Below are 16915 nucleotides of genomic sequence, written 5' to 3'. Positions count from 1 at the left end.
TTTTCATGTGCTGAGTGACCATTGTATATATTCTTTGGAGACATGTATGTTCAAATCCTTTGCCCATTTTTTAATCACATTGATAGATTTTTAGTGTTGAGTTGTAGAAGCTTTTTATATATTCTGGATATTAACCCCTTGTCATATATATGATTTGCAAATATTTTCTTTGATTCTGTGGGATATCTTTTTACTCTGTTGTCTCCTTTGATGTCTAGAAGTTTTAAAAATTTTGATATAGTCACATTTATTTATTTTTCTTTTGTTGCCTATATTCTTGGTGTTATATGCAACAAATCATTGCCAAATCCAATGTCATGAAACTTTCCCCCTATGTTTTCTTGTAAGATTTTAATAGTTTAGCTCTTATGTTAAGGTCTTTGATCCATTTTGAGTTAATTTTTGTATAGCTCTTATGTTAAGATCTTTGATCCATTTTGGGTTAATTTTTGTGTATATTATGAGTCCCACTTCATTCTTCTGCATGTCGATATCAAGTTTTCCCAGCACCATTTGTTGAAAACACTGTCCTTTTCCTGTTGAATGGTCTTGACACCCCTGTCAAAAATGATTTTACCATATGTGTGGGAGTTTACTTCAGGGTCCTTTATTCTGCTTCATTGGTTTATATGTCTGTCTTTATGCTAGTACTACACTGTAGCTTTGTAGTAAGTTTTGAAATCAAGGATCGGGAGGCTCTCAACTCATTTCCTTTCAAGATTGTTTTGGCTGTTTGGGATACCTTGAGAATCCATACGCATTTTAGGATGAATTTTTCTATGTTGGCAAAAATACCACTGGGATTTTGATAGGGATTACATTGATTACATTGGATAGTATTAACATCTTAATGTTAAGTACTGACATCTTAATAATAATAGATCTTCTAATCTACATACATGAGATGTCTTTCCATTTATTTGTGTCTTTAATTTCTTTCAGCAACATTTTATGGTTTTCAGTGTATAAATCTTTTGCCTCCTTGGTTAAGTTTATTTCTATGTATCTTATTCTTTTTGATGCTATTGCAACTGAGATTGCTTTCTTGATTTATCTTTCATATAGTTCTTGTTCATGTATAGAAATGCAACTGATTTTTGTATGTTGATTTTTTGTGTTGGTTACCCTGCAACTTCGCTAAATTCATTTATTCTGGGTTTTTTTGGTAGAATCTTTAGAGTTTTCTACATAGAAGATCATGTTGTCTGTGAACAAAGATTATTTTACTTCTCCCTTTCAAATCTGGATGCCTTTTCTTTTTCTTGATTACTTGCTCTGCTTAGGACTTCCAGTACTATGTTGAACAGAAGTGGCAAAAGTGGCACCCTTGTTATGAAAAGCTTTGTTTCACTATTGAGTATGATGTTAGGTCTAGGTTTTTAATTTTTATTTAAGATGAAATAAAACTGGAAAATTGACAGTTTCTTTTAAAATCGAAAATGGATTTATCATAGGACTCAGTTATTTTGCTCTTGGGCATTTATCCCAGAGAAATGAAAACTTACATTCACCGAAAAACCTGTACACAAATATTTATACCAGGTTTATTTGTAAAAGCTTAAAACTGGAAACTACCCAATGTCCTTCACTTGGGTAAATGTTTAAACAAACTGTGGTACATCTATACCGTAGAATACTTCTCAGCAATAAATAGATGCAGCAACTTGGCTGGATCTCATGGAAATAATGCTGAGTGAAAAGTACCTGACTCAGATGGAGCATGCTGTATAATTTACATTTACATAACATTCTTGAAATAAAAAAAATTATAGAGATGGAGAACAGATTAGTGATTACTATCTGTGGATCATCTAGGGATGATTACCATTAGGGATGGGGTGGATGATATAGAGCTAGTATGAGAGAACCTTGTGCTGATGGTACAGTCTGTGCCCCAATTGTGGTAGTAGTTATGTGAAGTTACATGTGTGATAAAACTGTCTATAGCTCACACACACGTACACACAAGTGCATGCATAACTGCTGACATTTGAATGATCTCTGTGGATTTTACCAATGTCAATTTCCTGGTTTTATTATTGTACTGTAGTTATGTAAGATCTTAACACTGGAGGAGCCTGGATTAAGGGTACATAGGACATCCTTGTATATATCTTTGCAAATTCCTAGGAATCTGTAATTACTTCAAAATGAAAAGTTAAAAGTAGAATAAAAAATTGAACTCAGTTCCTCAGTCACACTAGCCACATTTTAAGTGTTCTGTATTCACATGTGGCTAGGGGTTACTATATTGGACAATGTAGAATTATAGAACATGTCCATCATTACAAAAATTCTCCTGGATAGCACTGCGTCAGACACTGATGTCTGAGGGAGTTTCAGAGTTCACCTCCAATCTATGCAATGATGACATAAAAGAAAATGCTACACTTGCTACATCAGTTGAGTTCAGGGTCTTTTATTTTAAAGGTACTGGTTATTACCCCACAATTAGTACCCAACTACTCATAAGGGCAGCCACACAACCTGGCAGATAAGCAGAAAGAAATGAATAACTTTGATCCTCCACCCCACAAAATGGCACAACTATCTTTTCTATACCCTCTCTCTTGTGTTCATGATGTGGGGAAAGTGGGTCATGTCACTAATTCTGTACTCAAATAAATCTGGGTCTTGAAACTTTCTTAGAAGCATCTTGCATAATGCTGAGAACCATATACCTATGATATTCAGGATTTTCTAGATGATTCAAAGAATTTTCTTAATTCATTCTCATGAGACGATGAGGGTGCACATGACTGTAACTATATCTTAGTACTTCAAATACTTAGGAATGTCTAGACTCTCTATTTGGCAGTGGGCAGTTTTCATTGTGTTATTTTTCTGGGTAGTTATGCTTTCTGTTTTTATAATTACATTTTCTTTTTTATTCAATATTTGTATATATTGTGAAATAATTACCACAATAAATCTAATTAACATCTATCATCATATAGTTACAATTTTTTCTTGTGATGAAAATTTTTCATATCTACTTTCTTAGAAATTTTCACATATACAGTACAATATTATTACATCCCCATGACTTATTGTTTTATAGCTGAGAGTTTATACTTTTTAACCCCCTTCTCCCATTTCACCACTCCTTCCCTTTCCTCTGGTAACTACCAACTTGTTCTCTGTAGCCATGAGCTCAGGTTTTTTGTTTTGTTTTGGATTCCACATATAAGTAAGATCATATGGTATTTGTCTTTCTCAGTCTGACTTATTTCACTGAGCATAATGCCCTGGAGTTCCATCCATGTTGTTACAAATGGCAAAATTTTCATTCTTTTTTATGGCTGAATAATATCCCATTGTGTGTGTGGGGTGTGTGTGTGTGTGTATACATATATATATATACACTCCACATCTTGGTAATTGTGAATAATACTGCAATGAACATGAGGGTACATGTATCTTTTCAAATTAGTGTTTGCATTTCCTTTGGATAAATACCCAGAAGTGGAATAGCTAGATCATACGGTAGTTCTATTTTTTATGTTTTGAGGAAGCTTCACAGTCTTTTCTATAGTAGCTGCACCAATTTATGTTCTCACCAGCAGTGCACAAGTGTCCCCTTTTCTCCACATCCTCGCCAACACTTGTTACTTGTCTTTTTAAAATACCCATTCTCACAGGTATGAGGTGATACCTCACTGTGGTTTTGATTTGAATTTCCCTGATGATTAGTGATGTTGAGCACCTTTTTATGTACCTGTTGGCCATGTGTATATCTTCTTTACAAAACATCTATTAAGGTCCTTTGCCTATTTTTAAATTGGACTGTTTGTTTTCTTGCTGTTGAGTTGTATGAATTCTTTATATATTTTAGATATTAACCTCTTATCAGATATGTAATTTGCAAATATTTTCTCCCATTCAGTAGGTTGCCTTTTCATTTTGTTAGTGATCTCTCTTGCTGTTTTTTTTTAGTTTGATGTAGTCTCACTTGTTTATTTTTCCTTTTATTGCCTTTGCTTTTGATGTTAAATCCAGAAAATCATAGCCAAGACCAATGTCAAGGAGCTTGCCACCTGTGTTTTCTTCTAGGAGTTTTGTGGTTTCAGGTCTTACCTTCAAGCCTTTGGTACATTTTGAGTTGATTTTTGTGTATGATGTAAGACAGTTGTCAAACTTTTTTCTTTTGCAGGTGGCTGTCCAGTTTTCCCAACATAACTTATTGAAGAGACTGTCTTTTCCCCATTGGGTGTTCTTGGGTGCTTTGTCATAAATTGACAATATATGCATGGGTTTATATTTGCCTTTTATTTTTTTTATTTTTTTATTTTTTTAAAGATTTTATTATTTCCTTTTTCTCCCCAACGCCCCCCGGTACATAGTTGTATATTCTTCGTTGTGGATTCTTCTAGTTGTGGTATGTGGGACGCTGCCTCAGTGTGGTTTGATGAGCAGTGCCATGTCCGCGCCCAGGATTCGAACCAACGAAACACTGGGCCGCCTGCAGCGGAGTGCGCGAACTTAACCACTCGGCCACGGGGTCAGCCCCTATATTTGCCTTTTAAAGTAATACATTTACTCACACAGAATTTAAAAATAAAAAGGTACAAAACTTAAAGATAAAGAAGACTATGGAGGAAAGGATTAACTTTCCAATAAATAGTCCATGAACAGTTGGTTACTGGTATGGAAAAATAAAGTAAGAGTGTGATTTTTAGCTCACCTTATACACACACACACACAAAAAACCTGCAGGTGGATTTAATATCTAAATATGAAAAGGAATCTTTAAAATTTTAGAATAAAATGAGAGACTATTTTTATGATCTTGGGACAAGGGAGAACTTTTCCTTTCTTTCTTTTCTCCAGCTTTATTTGGGCTGTAATTGACATATAACATTGTGTAAGTTTCATGTGTACAATGTGTTGATTTGATGCACATATACATTGCAAAATGATTACCTCCATGGCATTAGCTAACGCCTCCAGTAAGGAAGAACTTCTTAAAGAACGTGTGAAAAGCACAAACTTTGGTAGAAATGATTAATATGTTTGACCCCAATAAAATTAAAATATATTTTAAGAAAAACTGTAATAAAAGTAAACATATGGGATAAGACTGGAAGAAGTGATTTGCAAGATGAATAATTAACAAAAGATCAGAATCCAAAATATCTAAAAAGCTTAGTCAAGCAATTTAGGTAAAAACAAACAAGTCAATAGAAAAATATGCAAAAGACTTGAATAAACAACTCACAGAAAAGGAAATATGAATGATTAACAATAATGGTCAATAAATGATAAGAAGAGACTTGGCCTTCTCTGTCAAAATTAACCTTTTCGTATCCATCAGATTGACAGAAAAATAAGTGAATAAACGTTATTTAAATTATGAAATATACCTACAGAAAAGTACATAAAAAGTAAATATACGGGGCTGGCCTCGTGGTGTAGTGGTTAAAATTCGCATGCTCTGCTTCAGCGGCCTGGAGTTTGCAGTTTCAGATCCTGGGCGTAGACCTAAACGCTGCTCATCGAGCTATGCTGTGGTGGCATGACACATACAGAATAGAGGAAGATTGGTACAGATGTTAGTTCAAGGCCAATCTTCCTCACCAAAAAAAAATATATATATATATATATAAAACACAAAAACAAGGAACATTTATTTAGAGATAATAAAAGAATAATAATGTTAGAGACTGGGAGCCAGATTGTCACAGAATCTTTAATTCATCCATATTACGTAAAATTCCCATGTGAAATCCCTGTCCATATTTTAAAATCTATGCAGCAACTGAAAGAAATCAATGTCTTTTGTTGAAGAGTTAATGTTACCATAGCAAAATGAAATATCTTAAGTTTTGAATTTCTCTATGTGTGTGTTTAAGCCTTGACATGAACACAGTATGTTTTACTTTTAGCTACTAATGTAAAAAATACCAGAAGGAAAATTAGGAGGGAAACTGAACAAAATTGCCCTTAATTTACATTAATTTTGTGAAGCCATTTTAAGTCTTCCATTTTATAGAGTGTTATTATGTAACAATGGCAGTCATTGCTCACTCTACATAACACTACGTGGTCTAAATAAATTGCTTCTGAGTAGTTTTTCTCCACATCTCACCACACTTCTAACTATAGGAATGTAATTTTGTAGCCTTAAAAAATGCGTTGATTTTTAGATGCACATAAGGAAACCAGGATAAGTAACTATGCTAAAAAGATAAAATAAGGATAACACTATTATTTTATTTACCTCTCAAGAAGAGAGAAAGAAAAGTTATATCATATGCTACATTTTGTTTAAAGATTTATGATGCAGCATAGTTTCCTTTTCCTTTATAATAGACATTTAAGACACATGTAATATTAAACAGTTTACCTTATTGAAAACCTTATGTGAAAATATTGGGGCAGTGGTATGGAGGCATAAAGACGTCTACTGTCACATAGTGTTTTGTGTGGTCCTTCATAAAATCAGTGCCAGAAGCACATAGGCCAACAAGAGTAAAAGTTCAGCAGATTTCTGAAATTTTGGCCAAACAGTGCTCAGTTATATATGAAAGACGATTGCTTCTCAAAGTGCCAAAATGGACTTAAAAATATAATTAATATAATGATAGTACTGAACATGGTATGAAAGACAATGTATGTGCATTTATTTTGGCTAGGCCCTGATCTAAATTTAGAATTTATCACTTAAGACCTGTATCAGCTTAAATGAGTTTATCATTTTTAGTCTCTTTCTCTTCTCTAAAATGGGAATGATGATACCTGCTGGCTAGGGTTGTCATGAATACAAATGAGGTTGTGTGTATAACAGCATAGGCATATGGTAAGCATTTAAATATTCAGTTCTCATTGCCCTTGTGGTGATCATCATTTTTAACAGCCCTCTGTTTAAAAGTATAGAAATTAATACAGATGATAAAATGTGAGCATGCACATCAAAATAGGGAAAAATATTCCCTAAAAATGAGTGGAAGTAAAATGGATGGTTAACATGGAAATTGAAGTGAGTCAAGAAAACATTCAAAATTCCTCCAGCATGGCCAGAGCCAAATCAAATACAAAAGCAGAGTCCTGGACAACCAGTATGGTAGGTTTGTCTATTTCTTGTCATAAAGTGGATTTCTAATTATGTTGTATATGTTGTTTCAGAGGCAAAGGCCCATTGAAAAATACTTCTGATGTCATTAATGCCGCCAAGAAAATTGCCGAAGCTGGTTCTCGAATGGACAAATTAGCCCGCGCTGTGGCTGATCAGGTAATATAAGAGGCAAGCACATGCTGAGTGGAATCATTAATTAGCACTTGGGTCCTGTCATGGGTTTTATGCACCCTATTAAATGCCTCTGAAGAATGAATTGTAGAGAATCATTCCCATTTTATGAACTGCCCTCTAACTCTGCTGAGACTGAGCTAATGGGAAAGGTAGTTCGGTTTAGGAGGGACGCCTATGGCCTGTGACTAAAATTCCTCGAGAAAGAAGAGGACCCCCACCGAGTAATGGCTTATCCCAGATGTCCTCTTTCAAAAAGCCAGTTATACTGCATAAGGGGAAAGAGAAAGAAAAAACTTTACTTATTGGTACTTAATATTGATCTCACTGTAATAATGCTCTTTATGATTCATAATAATTTATACTCTAGCATAAATGGGAATAATCCACATAATCAAGAACCTCCAGATTCCCACTTTATTTTCATCCAGACTCAAAAGCATCAGAGATAATTGAAATTCTCAGAGTATCTTTTGTGCTTCAGACTGAACTAACATACACGTTTAAATAGTTCACAATCTAACCTTATTTCCACACTTTTCATTTTATTAGGCTTGAACTGGAACTCTAAAATCCTGTTCTAATTGTGTCTTGTTGCAGTAATGTTCCAGTTCTTCTAAGGATACTTTAGACAATAGACTTTTTCAGATAACTGAGGCTTTTCCCACTAAGCAACAGTGTTTTACAGTTTGAATCATTTTAAAAGGAAAATGTCTTAAAATATAAAATAAGATTCTGAAATAGAAAATATTATATAAACTATTATTTACATGGAGGCAACATTATGAGCATGAATTTGCTTACTAGACTGCAATACAGTGATGCTCTCTAAAGACACTGAAAGATCTAGGATTGCTTCCTTCTCCATAGATGACCCTAGTCTCCTATGATATTTGAGTTACTTATTATAATTTTCCTTCCTCATTCCTTAATATTCGGTTCTTCCTCTAAATACTTGCTGTCTTCAACATCCCAGATTCTAGAATCCTTCGGGTCAATACCAAATTTATTCATCTTTTAAAGACTGAAAAGAAAAACACATGGTTAAACTATTAGGATTACATTTAAAATGAGCCAACAGATTGTCTCATTTTAATTTTTTTACATATATGTTGGCTAATCCAAAGGGCTGCTTTTTGCTTGCTTTTGAATTTTTGAGAAACAATAGTAAAGATGCTTCATTAAATATTACCATAATTTGAGAATCCCCCAAAATTGGTTGGAGTTGAGGACCAAGTCATTACTAAATTGCCAATTTCAGAGCAATTCAACTGCCAGGCTTGCAGCATAAGTTGCACTTCTTTCTACAGAGTTCCATATGTACCCCAGAAAGCTCACATAGAAGAGAAGAGAGAAAATAAACTTACTTGAAAATATGCACGTATGCTTGCAAAAAACCAGAAATGCACTCACCAGAAAAGAATGCCACATTCTTTTCTGCAAATGTTGAGGGGGTTGGAATGAGTGGAGTGACCAGAGATTGGTGGGTGGTTCTGAAAATGGTTTTGTTAGGAAGGACTTCTTCCCTGGAGTGAAAATGCATGGAGTTTGGATAGCTTTTCCATTATACTCTGAATTTCAATAGCTGAAACTATTTCTCAACATGTTTAGACTCCTCAAGTTCAGTATTTTTTATTGTGATCATTGGTTTTGATTTTGCATCTTTGGGTCCTTATTTCCAACAATTATAAAAAATTGAATCGTAGCCCAAAACAGTTTTCATATTTGGAAAACACACTGCTTGTGCACACACACAAATTCTAGATTCAGCACTCTAGATGTATTTTGAGATTAAGTGATAAAGTATTTAAATGCTGTTTAATGATGACTTTTAAAATAGACAGATGAAGATTAAACATAATACTCATTGTGACATTCTTACTGTCATTAGCTATGAAGCAACTTGCAATTTTTGCTAATGTTTTGTCTGAATGGGGCATTTCTTTCTCAAATTCGATACCTGTTTCCATGATATAAGTTATTTTTCTTGGTCCATCATGCATTTATGTGTGTATTAAATGCTTCTATTTAAATAATAAAATAGAATGAGCATTACCAAGAAGTGGATTGGTTGCCTTTATTTTGCCTGAGAATATTTGTATGAAGATTTGAGATATGCACACAATATAAAATTTTTATGGACCATTGCATTTTTAATTAATGTTCCATTGAGATAGAACTTCCAGTTTAATTTGCTTCAAGGTATTTGTATTGAAAGCCTTGTCAACCCTCTGGGGAGATATCATTTTAAAGTTAATTCCTTTCAGAATATGGGTCTCTGGAGAAGGATAAATATTATAGTATTCGGCACTTACAGAAAGCTAAAAACAGTCTCTGTGGGATTCTTTCTTGATAAATGCAGTTAGTGAAAAAACATACCACAATAGTAAGAGTAGTGTATAAAAGAGACCCCTTTTGCATTTATTAAATAAATGGTTGTGTTGAAACCACTGGGTTCACAGTATTAATGAAAGAATACTCTCTCTTGAGCTTGAAGGAAACTTAGCTGGAGTCTTTTTCTCATACTCTTTTTCTAAATAAGATACTTCAGTTTGGGCTGTAGCTACTTATTTCTTATCATGTTTCATCAAGGATCAGGTGATTACATGTCCTTTACAAGTGCCATATTGAGCCAGAACAACGGAATGGCCTGGAGAATCTGGAGCTGAACTTTTGATAGAATAGAAATATACTTTAATTACAGGATAGCCATTGGCATTGAAGCCTCAGAAATGTTTTAGGGAGTCATGTCAGTGTCTGTGGAAATGTTCAGCTAAGCCCAGGGTATATTTGATGGACATCTACCCACATAGGTCACAAAGAGAATTCAAAATCACTGGCCATGGTTGACTCTCTGGTGCCTCCTTTGGAGGGTTCTGTTGTTACTCATATGCGTTTATTTCAATTGTCTTCAAATTCTTTCCACTCAAATCTATTCCTTTTACAGTGGTTATAATCCTTCTCAGAGACTCTTATTTAAAAGGAGTTTATCAGGTTGCTAAAATTTTGATAAATGTGAAAATCCAAAAAGTGCAATCGACTTCCTTTAATGAATGATGCGTGTCTTAGGAAGCCAAAGGAAACATGATTTTTTCCCCCAACTAATTGGTTTGAAACTCTCTTCTCTGCTGTGGCAGAGAGATTGCCACACAGAGCAGTTTCCTTCTAGCATCTGTTGCTTTGATTGTCTGTATTAAATAACTTTGCACATAGTGAATATTGAATGGGCCAATAGGAAAAAACCTATAGAATAGTAAGTTTTCTTAACATTTTGGAAGACAACTGGTAAAAATACTCATAAACATATACAGAAGTCCCAATAAGACTTTTTGGAAGATCTTCAATATTCTTTTTATAGAATTTTATCAATGTAGAGCTAACCATTCTAAACTATTGGCTCAAGCCTTCCTAAAATACCCTATAAAGAAGTTAAGTTAAATGGATGTAATTAAGGTGTCATCACTGAAACCTTTTCTTTTCACAGCTTTTATATAGCAAGTGTTAAAAACTGAAGAGTACTTGCTAAGTGAGATCACTTTTTTTTAATGTTTTATAGTGTCCTGATTCAGCATGCAAGCAGGATTTATTAGCCTACCTTCAACGAATTGCCTTGTATTGCCATCAGCTTAATATCTGCAGCAAGGTGAAGGCAGAAGTACAGAATCTGGGAGGAGAGCTCATTGTGTCAGGGGTAAGCCAGGATTTGGGATTCATAATTAGAGTTCCTACTGTTGTGCTTCCAAGGCAGGCATTCTTGGCAACAGTACTGCTAAAACACCAAACTAAAGTGATTCATAGGGAGGATTTTTTTAAAGTAAATGTTATCACCATTATTCCAGACCTTACAATAACTCACAAAGAGCAATTTGATTTTCCAATTACCCCATGTTTATACTAGCCTTGTAAAATCTCCATTCTTTATAAGAAAACTAATTTCATCTCCTGGAAACTCATTGCCAAGCTGTGACTATTATAATTATTTGGGGCTTTTGTATATTTACTCATTGTGAGTCTACTTCCCTTTGTTATTCCTAGTAATTTTCATTCTCTGTTCAGGAGCCAGCCTCTCTATGTGTGGATTTTGTTCACATGTTAGAGATGATGAAAACAATAGGAATTCATTCATCAGGTTCCAATGCATACTAGGTTATCAGTAACCCTTGAAAGCCAGAAAATGTTTGAATTTAATACAGGTTGATGTGCTGTTGCCAAAAACTAACATAGTTGCCAAACACTAACAATTATATATTCTTTGCTCAATCACTCCAATGTTTCCCTTCTCATGAAAATATGAGTATCTGGTCCATTTTCATCAAATGCAAAGAAATAACAAGTCAGTGAATAGAAGAATCGTGATTTCTTGGCAAGATTTCCAAATGTATGTGTTGAGGTTCTTCACCTTGGCTTCTTCTCCCTCAGTCCCTTTCTTTCAATACAAGGTGCCATCTACTGTAAACTATTTGCAAATTCTGAAGTGTGGCTCTGCCACCTTTAGTTCTTTTCCCAGTCAACCATGATGCTTCTGTTTTAAGTGTGGCATTACCAGGAATATAACATTGTCACCATGGTGAATGCCTTGTGGAAATCCAACTGGTTACAAAACTCAGTTCTTTCCCAAGCCATTTTCAGAAATTCAGCAGTTTGACCGTTTGATAAAAATATGTGGAAAAATCATTCTTGAACCCAAAGATTTCAGTTCCTATATTGTTTGGCTTGCAGAAAACATAGCTGGGAAAAGAGCTGACCTAGCTTGCATGGAGATGCCATCTGGAAAGCCTGTTCCATGCAGTCTCACCTAGAGCCCAATACATTGGCTATTTTGTGCCTCTTCCCAAAGCATAGTCACCTCTTTGCATATCCAAAATGATCCTGCTTCAACATTCTTCAAGAACCAAGAGCAATCTGTCTTGCAATGTGTCCTTTCTGCCGAGTTGGTAATTACCAAGATTCTCTCTGCCAAGAAGTGATCAAAACATTGCATCTCCCTTGCTTCCTTTCTTATCTTCAGCCTCGATGGTATAGTTTCCCATACCATTCAGCTTCCATGTCCATCTGTACATAGCACCTGTGGAACTGAGTGCTGTTTGTTTAGCTTGCCTTGTGTGCTTTCATGTGTGACTTTCCAAATCTTATTATTTACATGGATGCGCAAAGCATCTTTGTGGATCTCAGACTCCACAAGCTCATGTAGGAGATGTTTTACTGGCAGAGTTGCTTTCCATCATCCTCTCAGTACCCATTGTTCGTCACTGCCTCCAGAGTTTCATTTCCATTGTCTTTTCCTCATTTAGATGTAGTCAAACCATCACTGGCTTTTATCACTTGCACTGTTGGCATTTGCAGAGGTGTTTGAGACTGAGAACACTATCAAGAAGCCTGTTTCCTTCTTTGAGTCTTATTGGCAAAGTTCATAAATCCTTGCATGGGAGAAGGCTTCTCTTAGAGGAATGTTATACCACTTTATAATTATTCTGAGTCAAATGCATTGTAAAGGTTTGCTATATATTGCTCAGTTGTAGGTCTGCTCTTGGCCTCCTCATGATTTTTTCCAAGCTTGATTGCTATTTGGTGCCATACCTGCATCTGTAGTCTGCTGTCTTTGCCACTGCCTCCATCTTACTCTTCATCCTCCTTCACTGATGGCCAATGAAGAAAAAAAATATAATATGTTTATTTCACAAAATAGCCACAGGTGACCACCTTCAAAGCTCTGAAAGAGTCAAGAATGTGAGATACCCCATACACAGAAACTTTCAATGATTTTGCCAAGAAAGTGCACCCATGATTTGAGCACCATTTATTTTGTTGTCTGGCATGACAAAATTGCTATATTTTTAAGGAGAAGCTACTATAGTATCATGTGTAAACAAAAAAAGAGAAATATTTGAATCTTCCTTTTTCCCTCTGTATTAATGTACATGAGATTCAAAGCTGTAGCTTCTTTTATGAAATATAATGAAAGCCCCCAGGAAGGTATATTTGTTAAAAGTCAACGTTTCTACTAAACCAGAAGAGATTTGGATAGATTATTTCCATTTTGTCAAGAACAACAGTTTGGATTTCAAAACTGAGAACCGTGTTTTTATCATCCCATGCTGGCATGATGAACACATGTTAAAAAAATGCGTATGTGCACAGTTATATACCATGTCAGTGTGTATATGTTTTATGTGATTCTGTGTACAAACTGGGAAAGGCCTCTTCTGTTGTATGTGCCTTCGGCTTGAGAGGTGGGGCAGGATGACTCAACAGGTCATGGGGGACAATGGGTACAAATGCTCTTCATGGGTCATGATGAGATACTAGAGAAATAAAGCAATCCAGGATGTATGCCTATGTATTATCATTCACACAACTGCTGTCTAAGAAGCACCATTAGTTTTTCTGGTTGGCAATCAATTTTTTTAAGTCATTGGCTTAAAACTTTTTCAACAGACAAGAGATGCCATTTTTATTAAATCTCAAAGTAGAAGATGCATTTTTGAGCCATTTCGGCACAACCTGGTTGCTAAGGGGGTAATCAGAGAAAAAACTTTTTGAAAACTTATACAGTGATAGAAATGCTAGAGTGAAAGTAGAGGAAACTAAAGTTCAGAGGATTAAACAACTTGTTAGTTAACAAACTGGCTTTGTTTTGTTTACTTATTTTAGTGTTTGTTTACTTAATCTCTTAAGCCAGTTTACATGTTTTTGGGAAAGAGGAAAGTAGAAAGAAGAAGAAAAGTATGAAAATAAAGGAGCAAGGGAAGGTAGGAGAGAAGAGGCATGAAAGAAGGAAGAAGAGAAACCAAAGGAAAGAGAAACTTAACTATGGCATATCAGAAATTACTTTAGTGCAGGTAATATCCATTATATTCATCATGGGAGAAAGGTTGAGGCAAGTTTTTTTTGAAGTATGTAAATACATTTTGAATACAAATAAGCTCCAATGCCGTGATATGGAAATTATCTGTATACCTGATTTTCATGTTTTTAATTAATTTTTATTCACTATGTTTCAGAGGATTTAATGGATTCTTTTAAAAATGGAGATATACGCCTGGATTGGAGAAATAAAAACCATTCCATAAGCTCTGATTATCTTTAGCTACCCAAAGATTTATACTTTGTGCATTATTTTGAACAAGATTGGAAACAGTAATGTAGGATTTTAGAATGTAGAATGCTGAACATCAAACATTCTGATAAAGCTGAAAAATTCCACCTAAATGTTTGGGGTTTTTTTTATGAAATACAACAGGAGCCACATTATAACAATAAAGTCAGAACACAAGAGCAATAACCTTGCTCTGGACAGGAATTTGATGTTCGGGTCAGAGATGGAGGGATGCTGATGTAACTTATGGCTGACTCCACACAAAAATGCTACGAGTTTTAATAGATTTTATTGCATATAAATGTCTTTGTTCACACTAACAAAATATAGGAACAGAGTTTGGAGGTGAGGAATGTTAGTTCCCTACGTCCTCAGACTGATTGAGTGGAGCCCTGACCTATTCCCAAAAGACTGGTAACTTGCCCTAATGTACACTTTTGTTCTTTGCCATTTCAATCCCTCCTTTCCAAATCTGAATTTCTCTCAATTGGCTTATGGAGAGAAGTTTGACAAGGTGAGCGAGCATAATTTGTGACACTGGTAGGATTTGAATTGGTAAAGAGAAAATTGGAAATTAGAGGTCAGTTACAGTCATTCTTATTGCATATGTTTCACATTAAAAAAATTGGACTCGATTAAAATCACCATGAATATTCATGGTGATAAATGAAAAACATTCATAAAAATACCAGAAACTGATAATATTCAAATCAATCCTACCTGAAACTGGCATATAATTAAAGATACATATATACATGCGCAGGCATGCACACGTGTGCATGTGCGCGTGCGCGCACACACACACACACACACACACACACAACAAATACCCTTGATTGGACATTTACTTCCTTACTTCCTGAATAAGCAAAAACAAGAGCTGAACAAATGGTTGACAACTATATCTGATAGTACAATTTAGGGAAAAGAAAATGTGAGAATTATTTGTCCAACGCTATATGTATATGCAAAAAAAATTGTGGTTCAGATGAGAATTGCATTTTATCTGAAAAGTTCTGTATTCCCCCTATTAAAGAAAAGTATTTTGTAGTCAAAGACAGTATTTTGTAGTGGGATGAAATAGTCATTGAAACAAGCATTGTACCTAGTTGTGTAGACCCATACTTTAAGCAACCTCTTTTAGGGAAAGTGCCTTTTTTAAAATATCTTCTGGTTCTGTCTGTTGTCAATTCTTGATTATCTCCACTGATCAAAGTGTAGTAGTAATGGAAAAAAATCTAAATTGCTAGCTATTTCATTTTGAGTTTGGAATGCATTTCTGTGCTTCATTTGAACAAAAGGGTGTGTGTTCAGGGAATTCACAGCAGTTCCAAAGAATTTTATTCAGACCTTCCAGAGGGTTGGCCATTAAGTGTTTGGGCTCAAAGGACGTTTCCTGACCTAGGGAGAGTAGGAGAGTACAGATCTAGAGAGAGTAAGATTAAAACAAACTTCAGATGATAAATCTGGATGGGAGGGATAGTGGAAATACTCTAACAGTAACAGTGAAAAAATTAAACGGGAATTTTCCATTTGGAGAGTGGCAGTAGTTCTTTGCACAAACTTTGCTTGTAAGATGGGTTGTTGCATAATTCAGTCTTTCTCCCAAAAGCCTACCCCTCTAATCTGTAATGATAATCAAACTATAACCACTTAAATTCTGATTCCTGCGTGGTCTTCCTTAGTTATATTTGCAGCAGTGTACATGGTCACTGATTTTTGCACAACCCAAATTATGCAAACTTTCAGAGAAAATCAACCCTTAAGTAGTTTTTAGTGCAAATTCATTCTCCCAATGTTATAAAAATGACATTTAACAAACTCAAGGCATTGTTTTGGAAAAAATGGGATATAGGATTTTTTATAAGAAACGTAAAAATCTTCTTGGGTGTCAGGCATCATAGGAAGCTTTGTGTCTGTCACACCATACCTGTGTAGTTGTCTCCCTGAATTCAAATAGTCTTGTGCAAAGGAAGATGGTATACTTCTCTCTTATAAAAAGTAGCTTTTTAGTTACATACTCCATGATGGTGACCCTAAACTTATGAGATCAATTCCATTCATTGAAAAAAATCAGTTATTCACTGATCAAATTAAACCAGTTGGTTATCTTACCGAATTGTTTTATGTGTAGAAAAACAACTTTATATTCTAATGCTCTCATTCTAAAATAAGAAAACAGACTCTATTGTGGCAAAGCTGGGACATGAACCAAGAAAATAACTTTTTTTGACCTTAATTGGAGACATAGATTGACCTAACTTGGATCTAATCAGTGAGTTGATTTGATTGCATCACCTGAACTTGTGGGTCCAGGAGTTCCTATTTTAGTTTGAAGGCATTATTGCTTGTAAGAGTAGAAGGGGTCAGTGGCTTTAAGAAGAGTGCCTCTGTCTCAGAAATGTCAATGCCATCACCTGTGGTTCAATAAATGAACTTTCATTCCTTTGAGTTTTAGAAGTTTTTCAAGTTTTGAAAGCCTCTAATTCAAAGAAGGAAGGCAAATAATTCACACTTTAATGTATTAGCAATTAATGCCTTAGATTTCAGTTAATATTCTGAGGATTATTTGG

At 34.9% G+C, this 16915-nt stretch overlaps 1 protein-coding gene across 10 annotated transcripts in view; it reads left to right on the top strand.

Annotated features, from left to right (window-relative positions):
- Positions 1-16915, top strand: part of CTNNA2 (catenin alpha 2) — a 1085794-nt gene that overhangs the window by 1037326 nt on the left and 31553 nt on the right. For all 10 annotated transcript variants that reach the window (XM_001499457.6, XM_070236225.1, XM_005599873.4 and 7 more), the window contains 2 exons: positions 7126-7231; positions 10803-10937. In XM_001499457.6, the coding sequence (XP_001499507.1) occupies positions 7126-7231; positions 10803-10937 (241 nt within the window). The remainder of the gene's footprint in view (positions 1-7125; positions 7232-10802; positions 10938-16915) is intronic.

This window comes from Equus caballus, chromosome 15 (assembly GCF_041296265.1).
Source record: "Equus caballus isolate H_3958 breed thoroughbred chromosome 15, TB-T2T, whole genome shotgun sequence".
Lineage (NCBI taxonomy): Eukaryota > Metazoa > Chordata > Mammalia > Perissodactyla > Equidae > Equus > Equus caballus.
This window is presented reverse-complemented; position numbering and strand designations above follow the sequence as displayed.